Source organism: Maylandia zebra, linkage group LG15 (assembly GCF_041146795.1).
Source record: "Maylandia zebra isolate NMK-2024a linkage group LG15, Mzebra_GT3a, whole genome shotgun sequence".
Lineage (NCBI taxonomy): Eukaryota > Metazoa > Chordata > Actinopteri > Cichliformes > Cichlidae > Maylandia > Maylandia zebra.
The window spans coordinates 10,610,843-10,630,441 of record NC_135181.1 but is presented as its reverse complement, the minus strand read 5'-3'; the positions used below and the strand labels follow the sequence as shown (position 1 = coordinate 10,630,441).

Below are 19,599 nucleotides of genomic sequence, written 5' to 3'. Positions count from 1 at the left end.
GAGTAGACCATTTCTGTTTGGATCACTGAATTAGTCCAGATAGTTTCCAAAAGCAAAGTCCAGTGTGTTTACTTCACTCGCAAAATGTTGAAAGAAGCAGAGGCAGCGTGTCAGTCTAGATCTTTATTCTGGAGAAAAATGAGTCCCAGCCTTTTAGTGAATAAATACAAGTCACAGGCATCCCGGCCAGTGGAGCTGCATATGTGTAGATCTCTGGTTGTGATGAAGCAGATTTCAGTATCAAACAAATAACCCATTTAAAAAGAAGAAAAGATGAGTACATATCAATGGAAAGCACGAAAACAAAAATCATCGTAGGAAAAGAAGACTCTTCATTGTATGTGTTATAGCCAATATACATAATATATCACACAGCATTTAAGAATTAACAAAAACAAAAACACTTCTGCTGCTCCTGCTGGTGAAGCTTATAGCATCCCGAGACACTGGTTTGTAACTGGAGACAGGAAGTGTGGTCGAGCACATACAGGTGCATCAATGAGCTCAGCGGATTGGTCGTTTACAGCAAACACATGATGTCATTTTAATGACAAGGCACAAGTGCACAGAGCTACTGCTTCTCATGAGAAATGGTCCTAGTATTAGTTTGGCGTTTACTTTTTCCATCATTAGCAAAATTACAAATATCCAGCATCAGATTTAAAAACATCCGTCCATGAAACCACCAGCAGAGCTGCTTTGCCATCATATGGGATAGATGCTACAGATGAGATCTTACAAATGTTCATGTCATAAAGATGGTGAGTTGATCACAAAGTTGGTCATCTGGGGATTAAAATGCAATGTATTGTCAGCATATTACAAAATCCATTGAGTTTTTAATCACTTTTCAATTATTACATGCCGGAAATGTAGTTTTCTCCGTTTTAATGTAGATTTTGACATGAATGTTGATCAGAAATCCTTATTATAAGTCTGATATGGCACAAGTGCAGCATCAGCCCCAATACAACAGCAGAGATTCAGATCTCAGAGCCGTGATGCCAGCTGTCTTCCCACAAAGTCATCTTCTGTCACTCTCAAACACACACGGGTATTTTACACGTAAATGCTATGTCATAAGCTGTTTCGTGATTGCACAGCCCATAATTAATATACAAGTTAAGGCTTAAGACATTCATCGCTCACATACTGCGACTGCATAGACAGGAAGGAAGTGAGAGCCAACAAAAACGTCTTCAGCAGGATATTCTTCATTGAGTCTCTACCAGTGACGCCCCAAAGATTAAATAAAAATCACTTTTCTTATTTCTTGGCAACATTATTTATGTAATTGCCATGCCAGTGAGTATTGCAGATAAAAATGTACAGCAGTTGAAGGTTTTCCTTTGTTCAGTTGTAGTTTTTGTGATTTAAAAGTCACAAATTCAGTCAGAATACTTCGTCTTATATTCTGATTCACTACAACATGTCAGCATGATGTTGACATTAACATTGGTTGTGTCCAGAGCTAGATAGAAAGAAATATTTGGTTCAGATTTATTGATAGTACAGAGGTATAAAGTGCTGCTATTTAAACCCCTCCCATACACTTGCACTCTCTGATACAATCCCTCTGCTCATCCTGCTGATGCCGGCCAGCTTGACTTTAGCACGGGCCGTCCACTTGACGGCAGCTGTTGAATCATTGGAGTCCAACAGGTTAGCGTAGCGGGAGGAGTCCTCCTCTTGACCCCGTCCACACCAGGAGGGGAGCTCTAACGCCGTCGCCGGGATGCTCAGGGAGCTGGGGGATGACTCTGCCACGTCCCCATTTTGGCTCTTGCCTACCAGCGCTTCATCAGGAGCAGTCTCAGCGAAGTTCTCCAAGTGTGGTGGTTCCCAACCTTCTATCTTCTCCAGTTTTTTGGCAGGGGAGATTTGCCTCATCGTCATCGTAACACTCTCCCAGAAGCAGTTGGCCTTCTCTGGCTTGTGCTTCTTCTCTTTCTCCTTCTCCTCATCCTTGATTTTCTTGTGAGACCTTTGAGCAGGAAATAAATATACAGTTGTGGTCAGAAATTTGCATTCACTGACATTTTAATATCAAGGCAATTTTGGATTTTTTTAATCATTTCTTTGATTTTTTTTTTCTGGGTGGAATGATTGTACAGCATACATCTTTGATTACTTTTTTAAAAAGCACATTCCAGTTTATAGCAGATTTGAACTTTTTGAATGCTGAACATTTAAGCAATTTTCTTTCATATGAGCATGACAGTTTGGGGTTTCTTCCAAACCTTGGAAAAGTTGTGCCACATCTGAAAAACATCTGATTACGCGCAGTTGTTTGAACTGATGATTTCAAACAACTGGAGAGATTTAAATGAGTGTATGCAGATATGTGAGCCTATGTGGATTAGAAAAAAAAATACATTCACCCAATTCTTGATTTTTAAAGTCATTGCAGATGTTTGCTGTACAATCATTCCTGGTAGAAGAAAAGTTAAAAGAAATCATTCAAAGTACAAAATCACCATGACATACATTCCAACGATGAGTGCCTGTAAACTTATAACCATAACTGTAGTCTTAAACATGTTGATATATAACAGCCACTTACTAAGAACCACCCCTCCATCCTCCCCCTCCTCCCCCGTCCTACATAAACAGGAGTGTCTGGGTGGGAAACACTTACAGTGAGCTATTATATGGGAATTCCTGTTGTTTATCAAAGCAAGTGAACTGATTAAGATTTCCACCTTCATACATGTTCCACTTCCTCAAGGGGTCTGAAAGTTAGCAACAGCTGGACAATAAAGCTTTGGCATGCATGCATACATATATATATATATTTATTGTGGGTAGCTGTGACATGACTAAATATACACACAAGTGGTTTTGACATGGATCCATTATATTTAGTGAGGAGTGTAAATGTTTGTACTTCACACACTTGACCAGTAATGGCTACTGAGTGCCTCTGTATAAACATGATGGAAACCAGAAATGTTGTGGGTAGTTGTGACGTGACTGTGCATTTACTGCATGCTATTAATCAATATGTCTATATAGAACTGCTGATCGGTAATCAATAATTTCAGAAAGACCATTTCTTACAACATTGCCTTCTACACCATGATAGAAGCGAAAACAGTGGAGCGCTTCTTATTCTTATTATTCATTTGGAGTTATTTTCTGTCACATATTCTACTTTGTGTTAGCTCAGTTTTTCCCCCTAGTAAGAGAAATATTTGGAATATGATAAAGGTAATAAGCGCATAACCTCACCCTTTGCGGTCAGCCAGCTTCTCTCCAGTTAGCAAGAAACGCTCGTCATCTTTAGATGAGAACATCTTCTTCTCCCTCCTGTCTTTCTTGGACATGATCTTCTTCACTTTGGCCTCCTGAGAGACACCAGCAAGACAAGAGTGTTTTTGAAATGCCGATCTGACTCGATTTCACTCATCTGTTGCATGTTAGCTTGATATCTCTGTATGCCTGTTTGTGAGTGATTGATACACCCTGAAGACGAGGATTTCACAAAGTTGGCTTTGCAGGAATTGAGAGGAGCAGCATGTTCACACTGATGAACGTGCAATCTTTATTTATTTTTTTGGATTGGGGAGGGGGGAATTTCTGTTATGGGCCTCACTGGCATAGAGCACATTCCACCGGGAGATCCTCCACTCCCTCTGAAAATCCCAGCCTCCCCGTCACGTCAGAATTCCTCCCTGCCATGCCCTCGCAGATTTCCGCCGAGCACTGACGCAGCCGCCCTTAGCGACCGCGGAACAAAGTTTTGGCTTTGTTTCTCGCCTGGGAAGAATTCCCAAGGTCAGCTATCAAGGTCTTGACTCCTACTCACATCCGTGCTCGCCTTTGCTTGAGTGTGCATTCTCAGTATACACAATATTACATGATTAATGAGCTTAACCCTGACATGACCTTTCAACTGCTTTTATTGTTCTCATACCTATGAAGGACTTTAGTTCAGGGCTCTGTGTGCAGTACCTGCACAGATCTCTGACCAGAGGATGCCACCAGCAGCTACAACAAACAAACAAACAATGAGCTGGATATGAAATCAGCTGTCTCCCAAAGCCTAACAGGAACACGTATGATAAGATCTGTCACCAACAGATAAAACAAACTTTACAAAACTACCACTACATAGGCTCCACCAGCTAAAGTCATACACATGCAAATACTTAAGATACAGCTCATATCTCTGATGGATCTTTAAACACTTTACTCAGTGAAAATGCATCATATCTCCCTCTGCATCTCACTCAGAGGAAGTCTCTTTGATTATAAGTAGAAAAAAAAAATCCCAAATATCCTCCACTCACTTCTCATTCTGAACATGCCTGCAGGCAAACTGCCCCCCTACCAGTTTCCTGTTGTTTATTATCATCAAAAAACATTTACAAAACCTCATCTCAGCTGTTTCAGCACCCTGTCTCAACTCTTGACTGCCCAGCTCTTGTTCTCCGAGTGCCATCGAGTGTAAACTGCATAAGGTTTGCAGAAGCAGTTCGAGCTGTCCAGCAAAGAAACCGGAGATCCCGAAAGAGTTGGAGCCTTTCTGAATGGACGTATATGAGTGTATGTGCTTGCATGCATGCCTGCACAAATAGAGGCCTGCCTATTCTGCCACTGTGCTCTAACCTCTGGGCCTCTAGATCCAAAGCAGCTCAGTGACTGGCCAAGAAGGTAAAGCAAATGGCTCTCTGGCTCTCTGTGTTATTCACGCTTGGCAGAACAATGGAGGTGTTATGGACCAAATTCTTCTTTCCATACCTCTGACATTGAAGCAGAGGGATTGCTGCATGAATTGCACACATTGGGGATAAATTCAGGGGGGTTTTAAGCTCACAATCAGGCCTTGGTTATTATGAACATTATTTATATCACCAATTAATTTCATAATTGATCTAAAAACTGTCCAGTGCACCAAAAGCAACAGTTTAAAGGGGTAGAACCACAAACAAACCAAGATACTGAACTTTCATATACAGGAATCAAACCACTGACCCTCCAATTAATAAACAACCCACTCTACGCCCTGTGCTACCTCTCCTCTGCAAGGTGAGAGTTGTCTTCTTAGCCCATATCTTAACCCAATCTTCTTTTTTTATGCATAATTTACAGTCTTTATATTCTGTAAACAGAGCCCAGAGAAAACACAGGACTATGGGTCAAGTGCAATACCTTGAAAAGTTCTAGTGGATTTGCTTTTTCTAATGACACCAAAAACAGCTTTAAATAATAATTTAAAAAAACAAACAAACAAACAACAACAACAACAACATTTAAGATATAAGCTTGTTTGAATTTGATAAGGTGAATAATAACATGTTCCCATATTTCCCACAAAATTTAAGCCAGCAGCTGGTTGTTTTAGCTTAGCTTTGGACTGAAAGCACACAAGTGGTTTTAGGGGCCTCATGTGGTAGTCATTGGGGTATGTTTTTTGTCCATTAATTTGCAGTTTGACTCGTTAACCAATTAATTATTCAATTCATTATTTTTAGCATTAGATAAAATGTATAGAACAGAGTGGTAGTTCTGAAAGTAAAGAAGCATCTGCCCATGAAAGCCTATTTTTAAGTACAAAAGCATGTTCATTAAGCTTAATGAACATTGTTGAAGCATCGTAGAGTGAAACAGCAACAGGTAACCTCCACTTTCAGGGCTCCCTGTGCACTTAGTGAGTCCTAATATGAGCTGGAACAACAGAGGGTGAAAGAATTGCAGCCTTCCACAGTGTCTGTGGCTATTTTCAGCCTTGTTTTTCTTCCACACTGATTGTTCCACTCCAAAAAGCCCAGCTCCTCGAAAGAATGCTCAGTTTCCTTCCCTTCTCCAGCTCGGCCACCCCGTCCTCACAAACAGGACGGTGTATGAAATATGTCCTGTGAACTGAGTCGAATACAGTGGCTATACAATAAAGCGAGCGACCAGCCGGGGTTGAAAGACAATGAATCACCTGTGTGCGGTTTCAAATCAGACTTAACAAGTTCACACACAGCACGCCTTTGAGTAAAGGACCGCCGTCAGCACAGATTATAAGATGAACAGAGCGCTGAGATAAAACTCACCTCCACAGACAAAGGACACATGTCCTCAAACCCTCAAAATAAAACCACTGTTTATTATATTTACAGCAGTGATGACCAAGCTGATTTAGCTGATCAGAGCTTTCCTCCAGCAGACTCACTTTCAGCTCAGCTAATTTGTGACTCCTTAAATCTTATATTAATTATTTTGGTCATTGTTTCTAAGAGCTGTGAGGATGCAGTACTGACTGACATAATTAGTGCTACATGTATCAGTGCCTGGACAAAGTCAAATATAAGCAGTCAGACAGGTTTTAAGATGCTTGCTTATTAAACAGAAAAAATGTACACACGCACTAGAAGTTTCAAATGAACCAGGAAGGCTGTGTGCAAACTGTGATGGATGCTTACACACAGTCACAGTAATACATTTCAATCATTGTTTATTTCTCATAAAGAAATAAACCCGCTTCTTTTCTCTCTATATCTCCTACCCCTTGGGTCTATTTTCAGGAAACATGGGATTTCTTTCCACTGCTACGCCGATGACTCCCAGATTTATTTCCCACTTAAAAAGATAAATGGCTTCTCAGTAGACCCGCTGCTCAGATGCCTTGATGAAATAAGGACTTGGATGGCTTTGAACTTTTTACATTTTAATGAACAGAAAACAGAAGTGATGGTTTTTGGTGGCGCTTCTGAGGCCACTATTATAGATCTTGGTTCACTGGCACAGTATGTTAAACCAGTCATCACTAATCTGGGAGTTAAAATAGAGGCAAATCTTAAACTTGAAAGCCAGGTCAGAGCTGTTGTAAGATCTAGCTTTTTTCATTTGAGGGAATTAGCCAAAATAAAGCCTATCTTATCGAAACAGCATTTTCAGACAGTAATCCATGCCTTTGTTACTTCTAGGCTGGATTATTGTAACGCACTTTATTTTGGGATTAGTGATGCGTCCATTAGGCGCCTGCAGGTTGTGCAAAATGCTGCAGCACGTCTTTTAACTGGAACAAAAAAGTTTGAGCACATTACCCCTATTTTAATTTCACTCCACTGGCTACCTGTACATTTTAGGATTGTTTTTAAAATTCTCTTATTTGCTTTTAAATCTCTTAATGGCCTGGCCCCCCCCTACCTCTCGGAGCTACTACAACTATACACCTGCCCGTTCCCTTAGGTCCGCCAATCAGCAGCTCCTTAAGGTACCGAAAACTAAGTATAAATTTAAAGGTGATCGTGCTTTTGCTGTAGCTGCTCCAAAGTTGTGGAATGATCTGCCCTTGCATGTTAGGCAGGCCTCTTCTGTCTCTGAATTTAAAAGTCTTCTTAAAACATATTTATTCGCTGAAGCCTTTGGCATTGATTAGAGGGGTTGACTCAATTTGTTTTAACATGTTTTAATTTATTGTATCTATTTATTTTATCGTATCTCATTTTAATTTTCTTTACGTATGCTATTAACATGTACAGCACTTTGTGAAACCCTGGTTTTATGTTAAAGTGCTTTAGAAATAAAGTTGGTATGGTATGGTATGGTATAAACATGTTTGGTTAATTTTAGGGGTTTTAAATGTATGGTCTTAATGAACATCACTATGATTACACAACCTGTATGCAGTGTGGAGCAGGCCTGGTTGAACCCTGAAACACATCTTAATTGGATGTCCCAAAGCACCGAGAGATGTCTACTACAGGCTGAGGCATAATAAAGCCGTAAGAGAAATCACCAAATGGACGGTCAAAGCTAATAAACTCCAGGCCGTCACCACTTGAGGCTATCAGCCTCCAAAGGGAAGGGGATGTTGCTTCAAAGGCAACAACAACTGCCTGCCCCACATTTTGCACCACACCTCTAACTAGGAGATGCAACCAGATCTCAGAAAGTCTTCCCGCACTCCACCCAGATGTGATTCTCCTATGTAGGTGCACAAAAACCATCTTGCTAGTCAAACTTGTTGTGCTCCAGGAGGACACGCTGTCCATTTTTCATGATCTGAAGAAAGCCACGTAGTAAAATCTGGCTGATGAGGCCTTTGTCAAAGAATGGCACGCAGTGTCATTTCCTGTCAAAGTTGGCTGTGAACAGTGCACGATTTCCTGCAGAAGATCAGCTAGGAAAGTAAAGCATTAAAGAGTGCCACTAGAGAGTTAGCAAGCCCAATATGGTTATGGTTGATGAAAACTCGCAGGTTGAAGCCTTCTGCAAGTGAAGACTAACTTTATTTTCTCTGATCCACTGAGGCAAGGCATACAAGTTAAGGGGCAAAATGCTGGTGACCCTCAAGTACCTGCTGAAAAACAAGAGGATTCCCAGAAAAGTGGCCTTGTACTTGTCTTCAGCTACAAATGCACCTGCATCATGATTTTGAATGGAAAATATTCCAATTTGTAATTTTGCTTTGCTCAAACTATTTACAAAACCATGTTGTGATATGACATCAGAGGTTCCTACAAAATAAAAACCGATACCTTAGATGACTGAACTGAAGTGATTTAAATAAAAGAAACAGTCCACTGAAAGGTCAAAATAACCTATTTTTTTCTTTCTTGGGATAAGGCTGACAATACAAACGCACACAGTGACAAAACAACCCAGACAGTTTTCCAGCGATAAGGTTAAGGATAAGACGGGGGATGATGGCTGACAGCTGGTGTGTTTACAGATAAACAGTGCAGTGACACTGAGCTTGTGCATGCGTGCGTGTGTGAACTGACAGAGCATTGGCCATTTAAAGCATCTGGATGTTTTGGGCGACATAAAATTGACTCTTTCAGGGTCGATTCCTGCGATGTTCTGAGCGTGTGCACAGAAAGATAAGCGTGGGTCGCCTGAGTGCATATCTTTGAGCGGACAACCATCACGTGTCAACTGTGTAAGCTGATGTATGTTTGGAAGCAGATAGTGTGTTTGCGTCTGTGTTCTGTCTGAATAGCTGTGAAGGTGCTGTTTACCTTGGAGACTGCAGTGACGGCTTCCTCATCCTCTTCCTCTCCTTGTATGTCTTTGTCCTAGGACACACATACACCCGCAGTGAGTTAAGACAAATAGCAACCTTTCCCCGCCCCAAAACAGAAACTCTCACATTTTAAAGCAGGGATTGTGTGTTTGCGGACTGTGCGCATGCCTTCCTGTTAAAAAAAAAAAAAAAAAAAAAAAAAAAAGGGAGGCAACCGTTTTCAAGTGCTAACACAAACACACTGTATTTGGAGTGCGAGATAGAGGGATGGAGGGATGGAGGGATGGATGGATGGATGGATAGAGAGCTGGGAGAGATGGGGGGAAACCACTAAGCTCTGAGGGCAGATTTAAACAAAAGGGAGAGAAAACAAACCCATGACCTCTTCCCTTAATGGTCCTCAACAATATGTGGACTGAACAGAGCTATTTTGGTCTCATTGTGTTTCAGTCTGCAGACTGTTTTTAATATAGACGTTGTATTTGTGTTATTATTTGACACCCTTTGTTTTGGCTTTTATATAATTGCCAATGGGCTTGTGCATTTTGTTTAACCATGTAAATAACTCCATTCACCAATATTCTACCTCTTATTATTTATATAAGCAATTTTTATGGTCTTCTTTAATACTTGCATGTTTATCCACTTTTATTCCACAATGACTCCTCAAGACTGTAGTAGGTTATATACATTGTTAAAGGAATATTATAGTGATTAGAGCAAGCTGTAGGTAATAAAAGCACTGCGCTGCAGTGGTTTGACTCATATCTATCTAATAGACTCCAATTTCTTCATGTAAATGGGGAGGCTTCTTCAAATACTTTAACTATGGAGTTCCACAGGGTTCTTTCCTAGGACCAATTCTGTTTACATTACATATGCTTCCCTTAGGCAGCATCCTTAGAAGGCATAGCATACATGTTTTCTAGAGTATTTAAAAGCAGACTGGGATGCAGAACCAGGCTCTCTGAGCCTGGTTCTGCTGGGGGTTTCTTCCTGTTAAAAGGGAGTTTTTCCTTTCCATTGTTGCCAAATCGTTTGCTCATAGGGGTTCATCTGATTGTTGGGGTTTTCTCTGTTTTCACTTTATTATTGTAGGGTTTAACTATAGTTGCACACCCACAAGAAATATGCAAGAAACAGAAAGAAGCAAACAATAACAGTTCACTAAATTTTCATTTTTTTTCCAAGACCGTTATATTTGCACTTCCACAAAGCTCCTCTAGTCTACAATTTGAAGTATCCTCGGCAATCATCCCAAACCCAGAGTTGCCCCTGATGCGTGAACACTAGCTTAAAAGTGCTTAGGTATAGGAAAAAGGGCATTTGTGTGAAATGGATGAATTAGGCCTGCAGCAAGAAAGCACTTGCTCTGAAAGTAGAAGTACTAAAGTTTACTGTAAACCTAATGGAGTTTTTATCAGAACAGTAATCATTTAGTTACATGCTACAAGAGTGTTTTCATTTGTTAGCGTCATAAAATTACCACGATAACTGAATGAACAAGTATAGTTTAATGTATTCAAATAGAGGTGGGTAAATAAAATCGGCATTCTTTCATATTAAATTTGAAATACACTTTTTTATGTTTTTGTGGAAGTACACTCCTAGTAAAACATCACACCTAAATACAAACCACTACAAAATATATTGAGGATCATTATCTTTGTCACTACCTCAGTCATTCCCTTACGACACTTTTTCCACCTCACTTTTTCCTGGAATTCTTGTGGACATTTCCAGGTCCTTTTCTTTTACCACCTGCCCACCAGTTTCAGTCACCTGACACCTCTGTCATCTCTTCCAAATCATGGCATAAGTATTTATACCAGCCATTATTTCGGCTTACAGTGTCAGTGTTATTTCACGCCATCGTTTTATTTCAGCTGTATTTACATCTAACTTGTATCTCTTCTTAGAGTCTAACTGTCTCAACTTCTACACCAAGATGCCAAATGTGACAATAAGCAAAAGCATTTTTCAAAAGCAATATTTGCACTTGAAAATACTTTACAGTTTGATAAACTTCAGACTCCTTTAGAATTTTAAATGACACATCCCATCATCCATATCTTGCAGTTTTATTACTTAACTTGCCCCAGAAGACTTAAGGATATTAAATCATGATAAGTAGGTTGATTGAAGTCATTAATTGTACAGCCAAGCCTCTATAGGAGCGGCGCCAGAATTCCTGCTAAATGATCAAAGCTGCATTAACTTTTAACATCTCCAAACTCTATGGGACAGAGGAGGAGAGATGGTGGTTGGACATGTCTGAGCAAAGTCTGCTGGGTCTCCGCCACCTGAGCTGATCAAAGATACAGTCTCACACAATTGCTGACTACTGTTTGAGCGTAAAAAGCATTAACAACTTCAGAACAGAGAGTGTGAGGGGGGGGAGGAGATTCAGGGCAAGGGGGAGTAGTGTTTTGGAAAAAAATCCTCCTAACAACAGAGATCAGGAGTTCTTATTTCACACCCCCAGGGCGGCCTTTTTTGCATTCTCACTTTCCCTCTTTGTGTCTGCACACATTTAAGCGCAGTGTTTCACAACCGAGCTTGCCGGGCGATAAAGAACCACTCTGAATTCCAATACCAAAGAAGCGGTATTTATACTCCACATTCTCCAAACCCAGGGACACAGAAAGCATTTAAGGAAACAGTTTAATGTCTTGGGAAATATGCTTATTTACATTTTTGCCAAAGGTTAAATGAGGGCATGCATGCCAGTATCACGCCTGTAGACTGAATACCAAGCAAGTTTGCTCGGCTTAAAAGAAAGCCTGTAAATGGAGAGAAAGGCCACATGCTTGTTCATGGAAGCAGAATGAACAGAGCACCACTATTAACACTCTAGCCACATCATTTGAATTGATGTATACCTACATTTTTTGGGCTTATCATCATCTGCATTTTATCCCAGTTGTCATTACCCCTACTTTTCTCTTTGTTTGTGCTGTTGATTCCTTAACATGTACCTCTTTCAGTTTATTTCCTGTTTTATTTTGAAGGTTTGATCCTTTTGTGGCTTTTACTTCCCTCCTTTGATCGTTTCCCCACTCTCCCAAGTGTCGGATTAAACTCACCTGTTCCTTGTTATCCATCCGTGTAGTCTTTATCAGGTTGTTTTTGCAATCCCCATATTTTCTCTGCTGGCTCTCCTTCTTTCATCAAAAAAAAAACTAAATAACCTTATACTAAACGGCTTCATAAAATAGACTCCCCCACTGTTCCCATTCTTCATCCCAAGTTAAACAAGCCATCTCCTGGTCCCCGTATTGAACAGCTAAATGTAGAAAGCATTCAGACAGATCCTATTTATGACATTTTTAGTGTTGGACTGAGGCAAACTTGTGAGACCAAACAAGTGTCTGAGGTCCAAGAACTCAACTCTCTTCCCTTCAGCAGGGGATCACATTTCCTTTACTATCCTCTTTATGACTCAATGATTTAGAAGTGAGGCCTTCAAAGGTTCGCTAGACGTGATGTATACTCTTATTACCCCACTTCACAGTCATGGTGGTTTTATATAAGCATTTAGGAGTGTTACTGCAGTAAGCCACAGACAAACAGGCAAACACACCTTCTGCAAGCTGACAGCTGCTTGCAACTTGTTGAACTTCAGTAGAAGTGAGTGGCAAAAGCAAGCAGGCACAGGGCCTGCTGTCACCCCGGTGCACTGTTCATAGACAAAAGGAATGATAGTAACTTCAGGCTATGCATTTCTCTGCTCTTGCTCTTTTCTCCCTCCCTGTCTTTGTGTTTTACTTGTCCGTATCTGTCCGACTGCAGGTCTCTCCACTATTACAACCAAAGAGATCTGCTGTCTTGTGATGACGATAAGCAAAAATAAGATTTTGATCAGGAGATTTAAATACGTGGAAGTATATTTGTCAGACAAAATAACAGAGGAAGAGGTGTGAGATATAACACAATGAAGGTCGCTGGCTGACTCTTGGGCCACCTGGATATATGTGGGTGGAGAAAGCTAAAGAGCAGGATTTCAGATTCTCCTAAGCAGAAACTTGACCCCTGATGGCTTGAGTGTAGGCGCACAGTAGCCAACAGATCAGACTATTGTTGTTTTGAGTAGTTTCCAGCAATGTTCTCTTTTTCAGGAAAGCTACACTTAATACCGAAAAATGGTACAGAAAAAAAAACTCCATACAGTGTGACTCAGCACAAAGTTCAGGACAGAGCTCAATCGACAGCCTCAACAAGACCATTTTGGTTTTCTTCATGATTATCACTTAAGCAGTCATGTGTTTTTCCCATGTTGTGCTTACGGGTGAGGGCCTCCAGCTCGCACTGGAGCGGTTCGCAGCCGAGTGTAACGCAGCGGGAATGAGGATCAGCACCTCCAAATCTCAGGCCATGGTTCTCAGCCGGAAAAGGGTGGAGTGCCCACTCCGGGTCGGGGATGAGTTCCTGCCCCAAGTGGAGGAGTTCAAGTATCTCGGGGTCTTGTTCGCGAGTGATGGGAGAAGGGAGCTGGAGATCGACAGACGGATTGGGGCTGCGGCTGCAGTAATGCGGACGCTGCACCGGTCAGTCGTGGTGAAGAGGGAGCTGAGTGTAAAAGCGAAGCTCTCAATTTACCGGTCGATCTACGTCCCTACCCTCACCTATGGCCACGAGCTGTGGGTAGTGACCGAAAGAACGAGATCGCGGATACAAGCGGCGGAAATGAGCTTCCTCCGAAGGGTGGCTGGCCTCTCCCTTAGAGATAGGGTGAGAAGTTCGGCCATCCGGGAGGGGCTTAGAGTAGAGCAGCTGCTGCTCCACATCGAAAGGAGCCAGCTGAGGTGGTTCGGGCATCTGGCAAGGATGCCCCCTGGGCGCCTCCTGGGCGAGGTGTTCCAGGCATGTCCCACCGGGAGGAGGCCCCGGGGCAGACCCAGGACACGCTGGAGAGATTATATCTCTCGGCTGGCCTGGGAACGCCTTGGTATTCCCCCGGACAAGCTGGAGGAGGTGGCTGGGGAGAGGGAGGTCTGGACCTCTTTGCTTAGGCTGCTACCCCCGCGACCCGACCTCGGATAAGCGGATGAAGATGGATGGATGGATGGATGCTTACAGGCTGTCATCTCGTCTATTTTCTGTCCTCGATTTGTCAAGATAATTAGTAGATTTGGTACTTTTTGTAGCTTTAAAGTGGATTAATCCTTTTTTGGGGGGGGGGGGGGGGGGGGTCTTTCTTGTTTTTTGTTTAAAAAGTACAGAAGAATTCAAAAGGCTATCCCTGCAATTTCATTGTGATACAAAAATGCTGCAGATTCGCTTCGCTCTCCTCTTCGGTTGCTCTGCATGTGGTAAATCAGACAGTGCAGCTACGTCAGTTTGAATAACTGGAAGGAAAAAATCTTTCCTTTGCAGACTTTGTTATCATAACTTTAATCCTGACTTCATCCTGTTGGGTCTTTGCTGTGTTTACAGCATTTTATGATCTGACCCCTGACCCTTTTATGTACTTTACTGCCATGCAGACGGGACAAGACCCCCCCTCCACCCACCTCCTCCTTGATTGCTTTCCCAGGATCTCTAAAGAGCAGCTGCTGCTCTGATCCTAGGTCAGTTTATAGTTTTTTGTTTGTGACCACTGGCGACAGAGACACAAAGTGAACTCAGAGCAGCTCTGTCCCCTACACATGTAAGGGAAACATGCGTTATTACTGGAGGTTGATAAAACTAAGCCAAGGGTCACAGATATCAGCACTGTCACAACAGCAGATGAAAAATGTTGGGAAATGATGTTGGTGGATTTTCCCAATTGTGTACTGCATGACAAATGTATACATGTAGTCTGAGGTGTATACAGGGATGGAGGTGCAGGCAGTGAGTAAAATATGACACTGATATGATTAAGGAGAGCATTTTTATGTAATTGGTGTTGCAAATGTCCTTAAAAATGTGATTCACTACTCGCTCTACCAAAAAGAAACCTAAAATCATGGCTGGCCTTTTAAAGAAGCTTTGATCATGCATACAGTAAGCTGATTACATACCGCAAGCATGACAAAAGCACATTATTTTGTGCCTCCACCCTTTATGAGGAATAAAATATCCCATGAGTTTTAACAGATTTATCTATGTATCCAGAGATTTGGAAGCCGCCCGTCCTCCTCCTCTTTCACTGGAGCTTCACTATTCAACTAGATGTGAGCACCTTATGCTCACTCAACATAGGTTTTTACTCAAAACCTGATCCAAGTGGTTAAAAACACCACCACAAGAATCTCAACTGATAAACATGTCACCTTGCTATTTCTTATGAGCAATGAGTCGTGGCTGGCTATCCTTGTGTGTCTGTGGGTGCGTATGCATCCTCCCCCATGCTCCCATCAGCATGACAGAGCCCAGCTGCTTACAAGTGGTGATACAGAGGTTCTTTAGACCTCTCACACTCTTATTGTTTACCTGGAAAATATGGGTAACAAAAAAAGAAGAAGAAAAAAACACAACCCACAACAAACAGGCATTAGTGAACCATGCCTTCTTAAGTACCAATCACACCTCTGACCTTTATGAAAACTGCAAATAGATTCAAAGTTGCATGTAAAACCTAACCTACTGTACATTAAATCATTTCCATCTCTATAATAACATGCTGAATTTACCCTCCTGTATTTTATTTTATTACGTTTTAATTTAAATTATATTTCTTATACTTGAGCAGTATTGTGCCAAAATTAGTCCACACACTCTAGCTCTTAGATTCAGGCTCCCTTCTTTGACCTCCAAGCTGCATTTTCTAACCTGAGTTTCAGCACTTGTGCACCTCCTCCATTTCATTGTTTGAAGTCTATTTGGCAACTTTTATGAGAAGAAAACATAAGAAATAGAAGAATTATGATTTGTCATTATTTAAACAGATGTATAATTATTCAGGCTACTTTATATTCTTATTTGTGTTTATTAAAGTCATTTTTAAAAAGCCTGAACAGGTGAAATCAATCATTTTGATACAGTTTTCGTTTTTTTGTTTGTATTGCTACAATTTTACAGCTTCCCGAGTTCATCAGAGTATAAGCGTACCATTATTAGCAGTGAATGCCTCTGTTTGCTTTTTATCCGTGTCATTACCTTGTAGGAGTGATGATAGTGCCAGGACATGTCGTCCTCCTCTGACGCGTAATCCACCAGCACTTTACTCTTGGTTTTCTTAAACATATCTCCACTTGTCGCTGAAATGGACCGTGTCGGTCCTATAGAGAAAAAAAAAGTTGTATGAGAAACTCTGAAGTCGACCCCGCACTGTCTTGCGTCGCTTTGTCCGTCTTTTCTTGATAACTCTTTCAGCGACGCATCACCCTAGCCTTTGAACTCTCTCGGTGGTTTCTCCAGCCGAGAATCGAGACCGCTTTCTCCGTTAGCGGCTCATTCATAGACGTGTCAGAAGCTAGGTGACGATCGCGATTCGTTTCGTAATAGTTTGTCGTGCGTTTTTACGCAGTCTGCGCGACCACCTGGAGCTCAAGCGCTCGCTCCTCCCATATCCCCCTGCTCCTCCGACTGCTTGAAGTTGCCATGGAAGACAGAGGAAGAGGTCACACGTTTCATCTCCAGCCAATAACAACGCAACTCACCTATAAATGAAGAGGAAGTATACAAGTATACGCCAAGAATAGCTGTTGTCACTCTCTCCCCCTCTTTTTTTATCTCTTACCAGGGAGTCAAAATGTATAAATAGCGACATCAATCTGTTTTGTATTTGAATTAAAGGCGCAGAAGAAAAACTACAGTGTCAAAACTATTAGCTTCAACATGCTCTTATTAGTATGTTGCTGCGTTGTTTATTCTGACGTGGCACCAGTCATAATTTATTTGTCATTGGGGACATTAATTTATAACATGTTATTGGTCTTGAAAATAACCAAGACTAACATTTCTATGTGTATGTGTTTCGTATAAAGACGCACCAACATGTAACACAGTCTAGAGTAAATTGACAGAAAATCGAGATACCTTAAGGTGCATGGAAACTGTAATTACTCGAGAAAGGCTGGACATGCCTGTTGTGTCACATTTGCTGTCTTATCATTGTGGCATTGTATTTCCATAATCTGTTTCCCATTTGCAGCAAGACTCACTGGAAGATTGGGGAAAATATTATTTTGGTCTGTGTTTCAATTAAGTACCAAACAACTTGTGACACCTGCGCTATTTTCACCCTTAAGAGCACACAGTATTCTTTAATTTTAAATATTTAGTTTAACATTGCACTTTACTTATCTTTTTAAAGAAAGTTTGGAGAATCACCAATTGACCTAATCTCTCACATGTCTTTGGACTGTAGAGGAAATCCATATTACCAGGAAGGAACACACGCAGACATGCAAACTCCTCACAGAGAGACCCCAGCCTGCATTTGAACCCAAAAACTTCTTGCTAAGCGGCAACACCGATAACCACCAGACTACTGCGCTGTCCCAAACTTTTGTTTTTATATTTTAACTGAGCTTCTGTAACAAAGCAATTTCCCCCCTGGGATCCATAAAGTATTTTAATTCTGATGACCACACAGAAGAAAGAAAAATTAAATAACAACAACAATGTACTTCTGGGGGCATAGCTGTGATCCAGACCCTGTTTGATTTTTGTTTTTTCTCACAGCCATTGTTTAAATATTTTTAGCTACTCAGTTTCAGATCAGAGTGTCTCTTAAGATGTGTTGAACTGTTCAAAGGGGTTTTTTCCTCTTGACTATTAGCAGTTGAACTTCAAACTTCAATAAAAAGCTGCTGAGTCATTCATTAACAAGAAAAAAACATGCTCAAAATCTTTAACAGTCTGATCTCATGTTTACTATAGACAGCGACTGCTGGGTTAAGCATGAGCCACTGTGTATTCATTTAAAAATCTCTTTTTCAAAGACCTCTGGTGCTCGGGGAAACAAATGACACATTATCCTGGTGGGCTGGCCTCTTAAAATAGCTGCAGTTTAGCTTAGCTGTAGCTTAAGACCATTCACCTGATTCAAAGATCCTTAAATTCCTGTCTCAATGCCTCATTATACAGTAAGCCAGCTGGAAATGCAAGCCAGGTTGTAAGACATGTAAGAGAGAAAAAACAAATGTTATCAGATTTATTTATTTTTTTTAGAAAAGCACACACACACATAGAGTGAGTGTTTTTGTGGCTTTTATGGGTGTTTCTAACGCCTAGAATAGTGTATGTTTTTGGTCACAGGTGTTTTAACCCAAACAAGTTGTTGTGCAACACTTCACTAAGGTTGTGTTCTGAATTCATTAGTGGGGTAATTTTACTACTTACGCCACAATAAGGTGCAAAACAGAATCATTACACGGCCGACACTGAAAACAGGGTTACATCACAGACAAATGTCCCCAATAACCTGTTTCGGTTTATTCTATTGCTCGTATATAAAGTTTAGTGTCAGCTGACGTAAGCCACGACTGGCCGTCAGGATCCATCTTCAGTCAGATCAGTGACCTTTGATAATAAAGTTAATCACAGGGTCAACTGTTCACCTGAGACCATTTCTTGGAAATGCATCAACACATTCTTACTGTATCAACACAGAGGTTATTTACGGGCGAGGTGGCTCTGATGCAAACAGGCACATCACTAATCAATCCCCTTAATTGTCTTTACCCACACACAATTACCAGCCCCCCAAATTAGAAATTCAAAGGATGGAGTGACGTGTGTTCTTTTATACTTTACTGGGACCTCCTGATTGACGTCTGTACATTTTTGTGTTCCCTTTATTTACGGGAAAAATTATGTTTTACCATTTAAAAAAAACAGCATTTTTAAATTGAAACCCATTCGAAAGAGTTCTTTTTATTCTCAGTAGTGTTTTCTCATTTAGACATTTATGACATAATTTTAATTCAGACAGTGAAGTTCTTGTTTTTAACATGTCAAGGCTGGAGTACAAACTAATGGGAAACATAATGCATCCCTACTGAATTACAATCCTGTATTTAATGAATTTCCCCAAGGCTTTAGAAAGCACCTACAGTGTTTACTAATACTGGGTGTCTAATATCTAATAGACTTTTAATGTTTCAGCAAAAATATCAGTGAATGTTAATCACTGTGGTCACTGACAGGAAACATGACAGTAATAATACTGTTTAACTAACATATTTACAATTCATTCTTTGAGAAGTGCTTGAAGGTCAAGTATCATAGTTACTAGAAACTAATTACTCATGTTGTGGTAACAATACCCATTAGTGGACTAACTGCTGCTGTACATAGTCACGTATGGTCATACCTGACCCACGAGATAGTGGGTCAGGTATGATCAGTCGTGGCGGGACACAACGGGGATTATCCGGCCTGCTTTTAACATCTGACATGGACACACACGTACAGAGCTTAAACAAGAGATTTGGGCCATTGTAGTGCTTGTTAAGCATGCTTAACCTGTTAATTGTGTACCTGTGCTTCACTAATACACTAAGACAGTTACATGTGGTTTAAAAAGTGATGCAGCGGTGACGTTGCAGCTTCTTGTCATTTTAAGGCTGTTTTAATAACCTCTCTGTACTACTGAGAGAATGGAAGTCTTGTAGCAGAGCATTTTGGTGTCATTCAGGTGAAAGCTTTGGTTTTGTTACCTTTGACCACCTTCACTCCATCATTTTGGCTTCAACAAAGAGGAA

At 41.0% G+C, this 19,599-nt stretch overlaps 1 protein-coding gene across 1 annotated transcript; it reads right to left on the bottom strand.

Moving 5' to 3' along the window:
* Positions 1-108: 108 nt before the first annotated feature.
* si:ch211-225h24.2 (testis development-related protein) lies at positions 109-16,497 on the bottom strand. Its single transcript, XM_004541777.3, has 4 exons — positions 16,046-16,497; positions 8,958-9,014; positions 3,232-3,347; positions 109-1,984 (listed from the first exon to the last, which is right to left on the bottom strand). Exons 1-4 carry the CDS (start codon positions 16,130-16,132, stop codon positions 1,531-1,533), a joined length of 714 nt encoding a protein of 237 aa, XP_004541834.3. The 5' UTR covers positions 16,133-16,497; the 3' UTR covers positions 109-1,530.
* Positions 16,498-19,599: the final 3,102 nt, after the last annotated feature.

Bases quoted from the DNA above. Each gene is read 5' to 3' on its own strand.
- si:ch211-225h24.2 (XM_004541777.3), bottom strand. From the start codon at position 16,132: ATGTTTAAGAAAACCAAGAGTAAAGTGCTGGTGGATTACGCGTCAGAG. The intron at 9,015-16,045 runs GTAATGACACGG...TGTGTGTCCTAG, and splicing joins ACTATCATCACTCCTACAAG to GACAAAGACATACAAGGAGA. The intron at 1,985-3,231 runs GTGAGGTTATGC...TCCTGCTCAAAG, and splicing joins AAGCTGGCTGACCGCAAAGG to GTCTCACAAGAAAATCAAGG.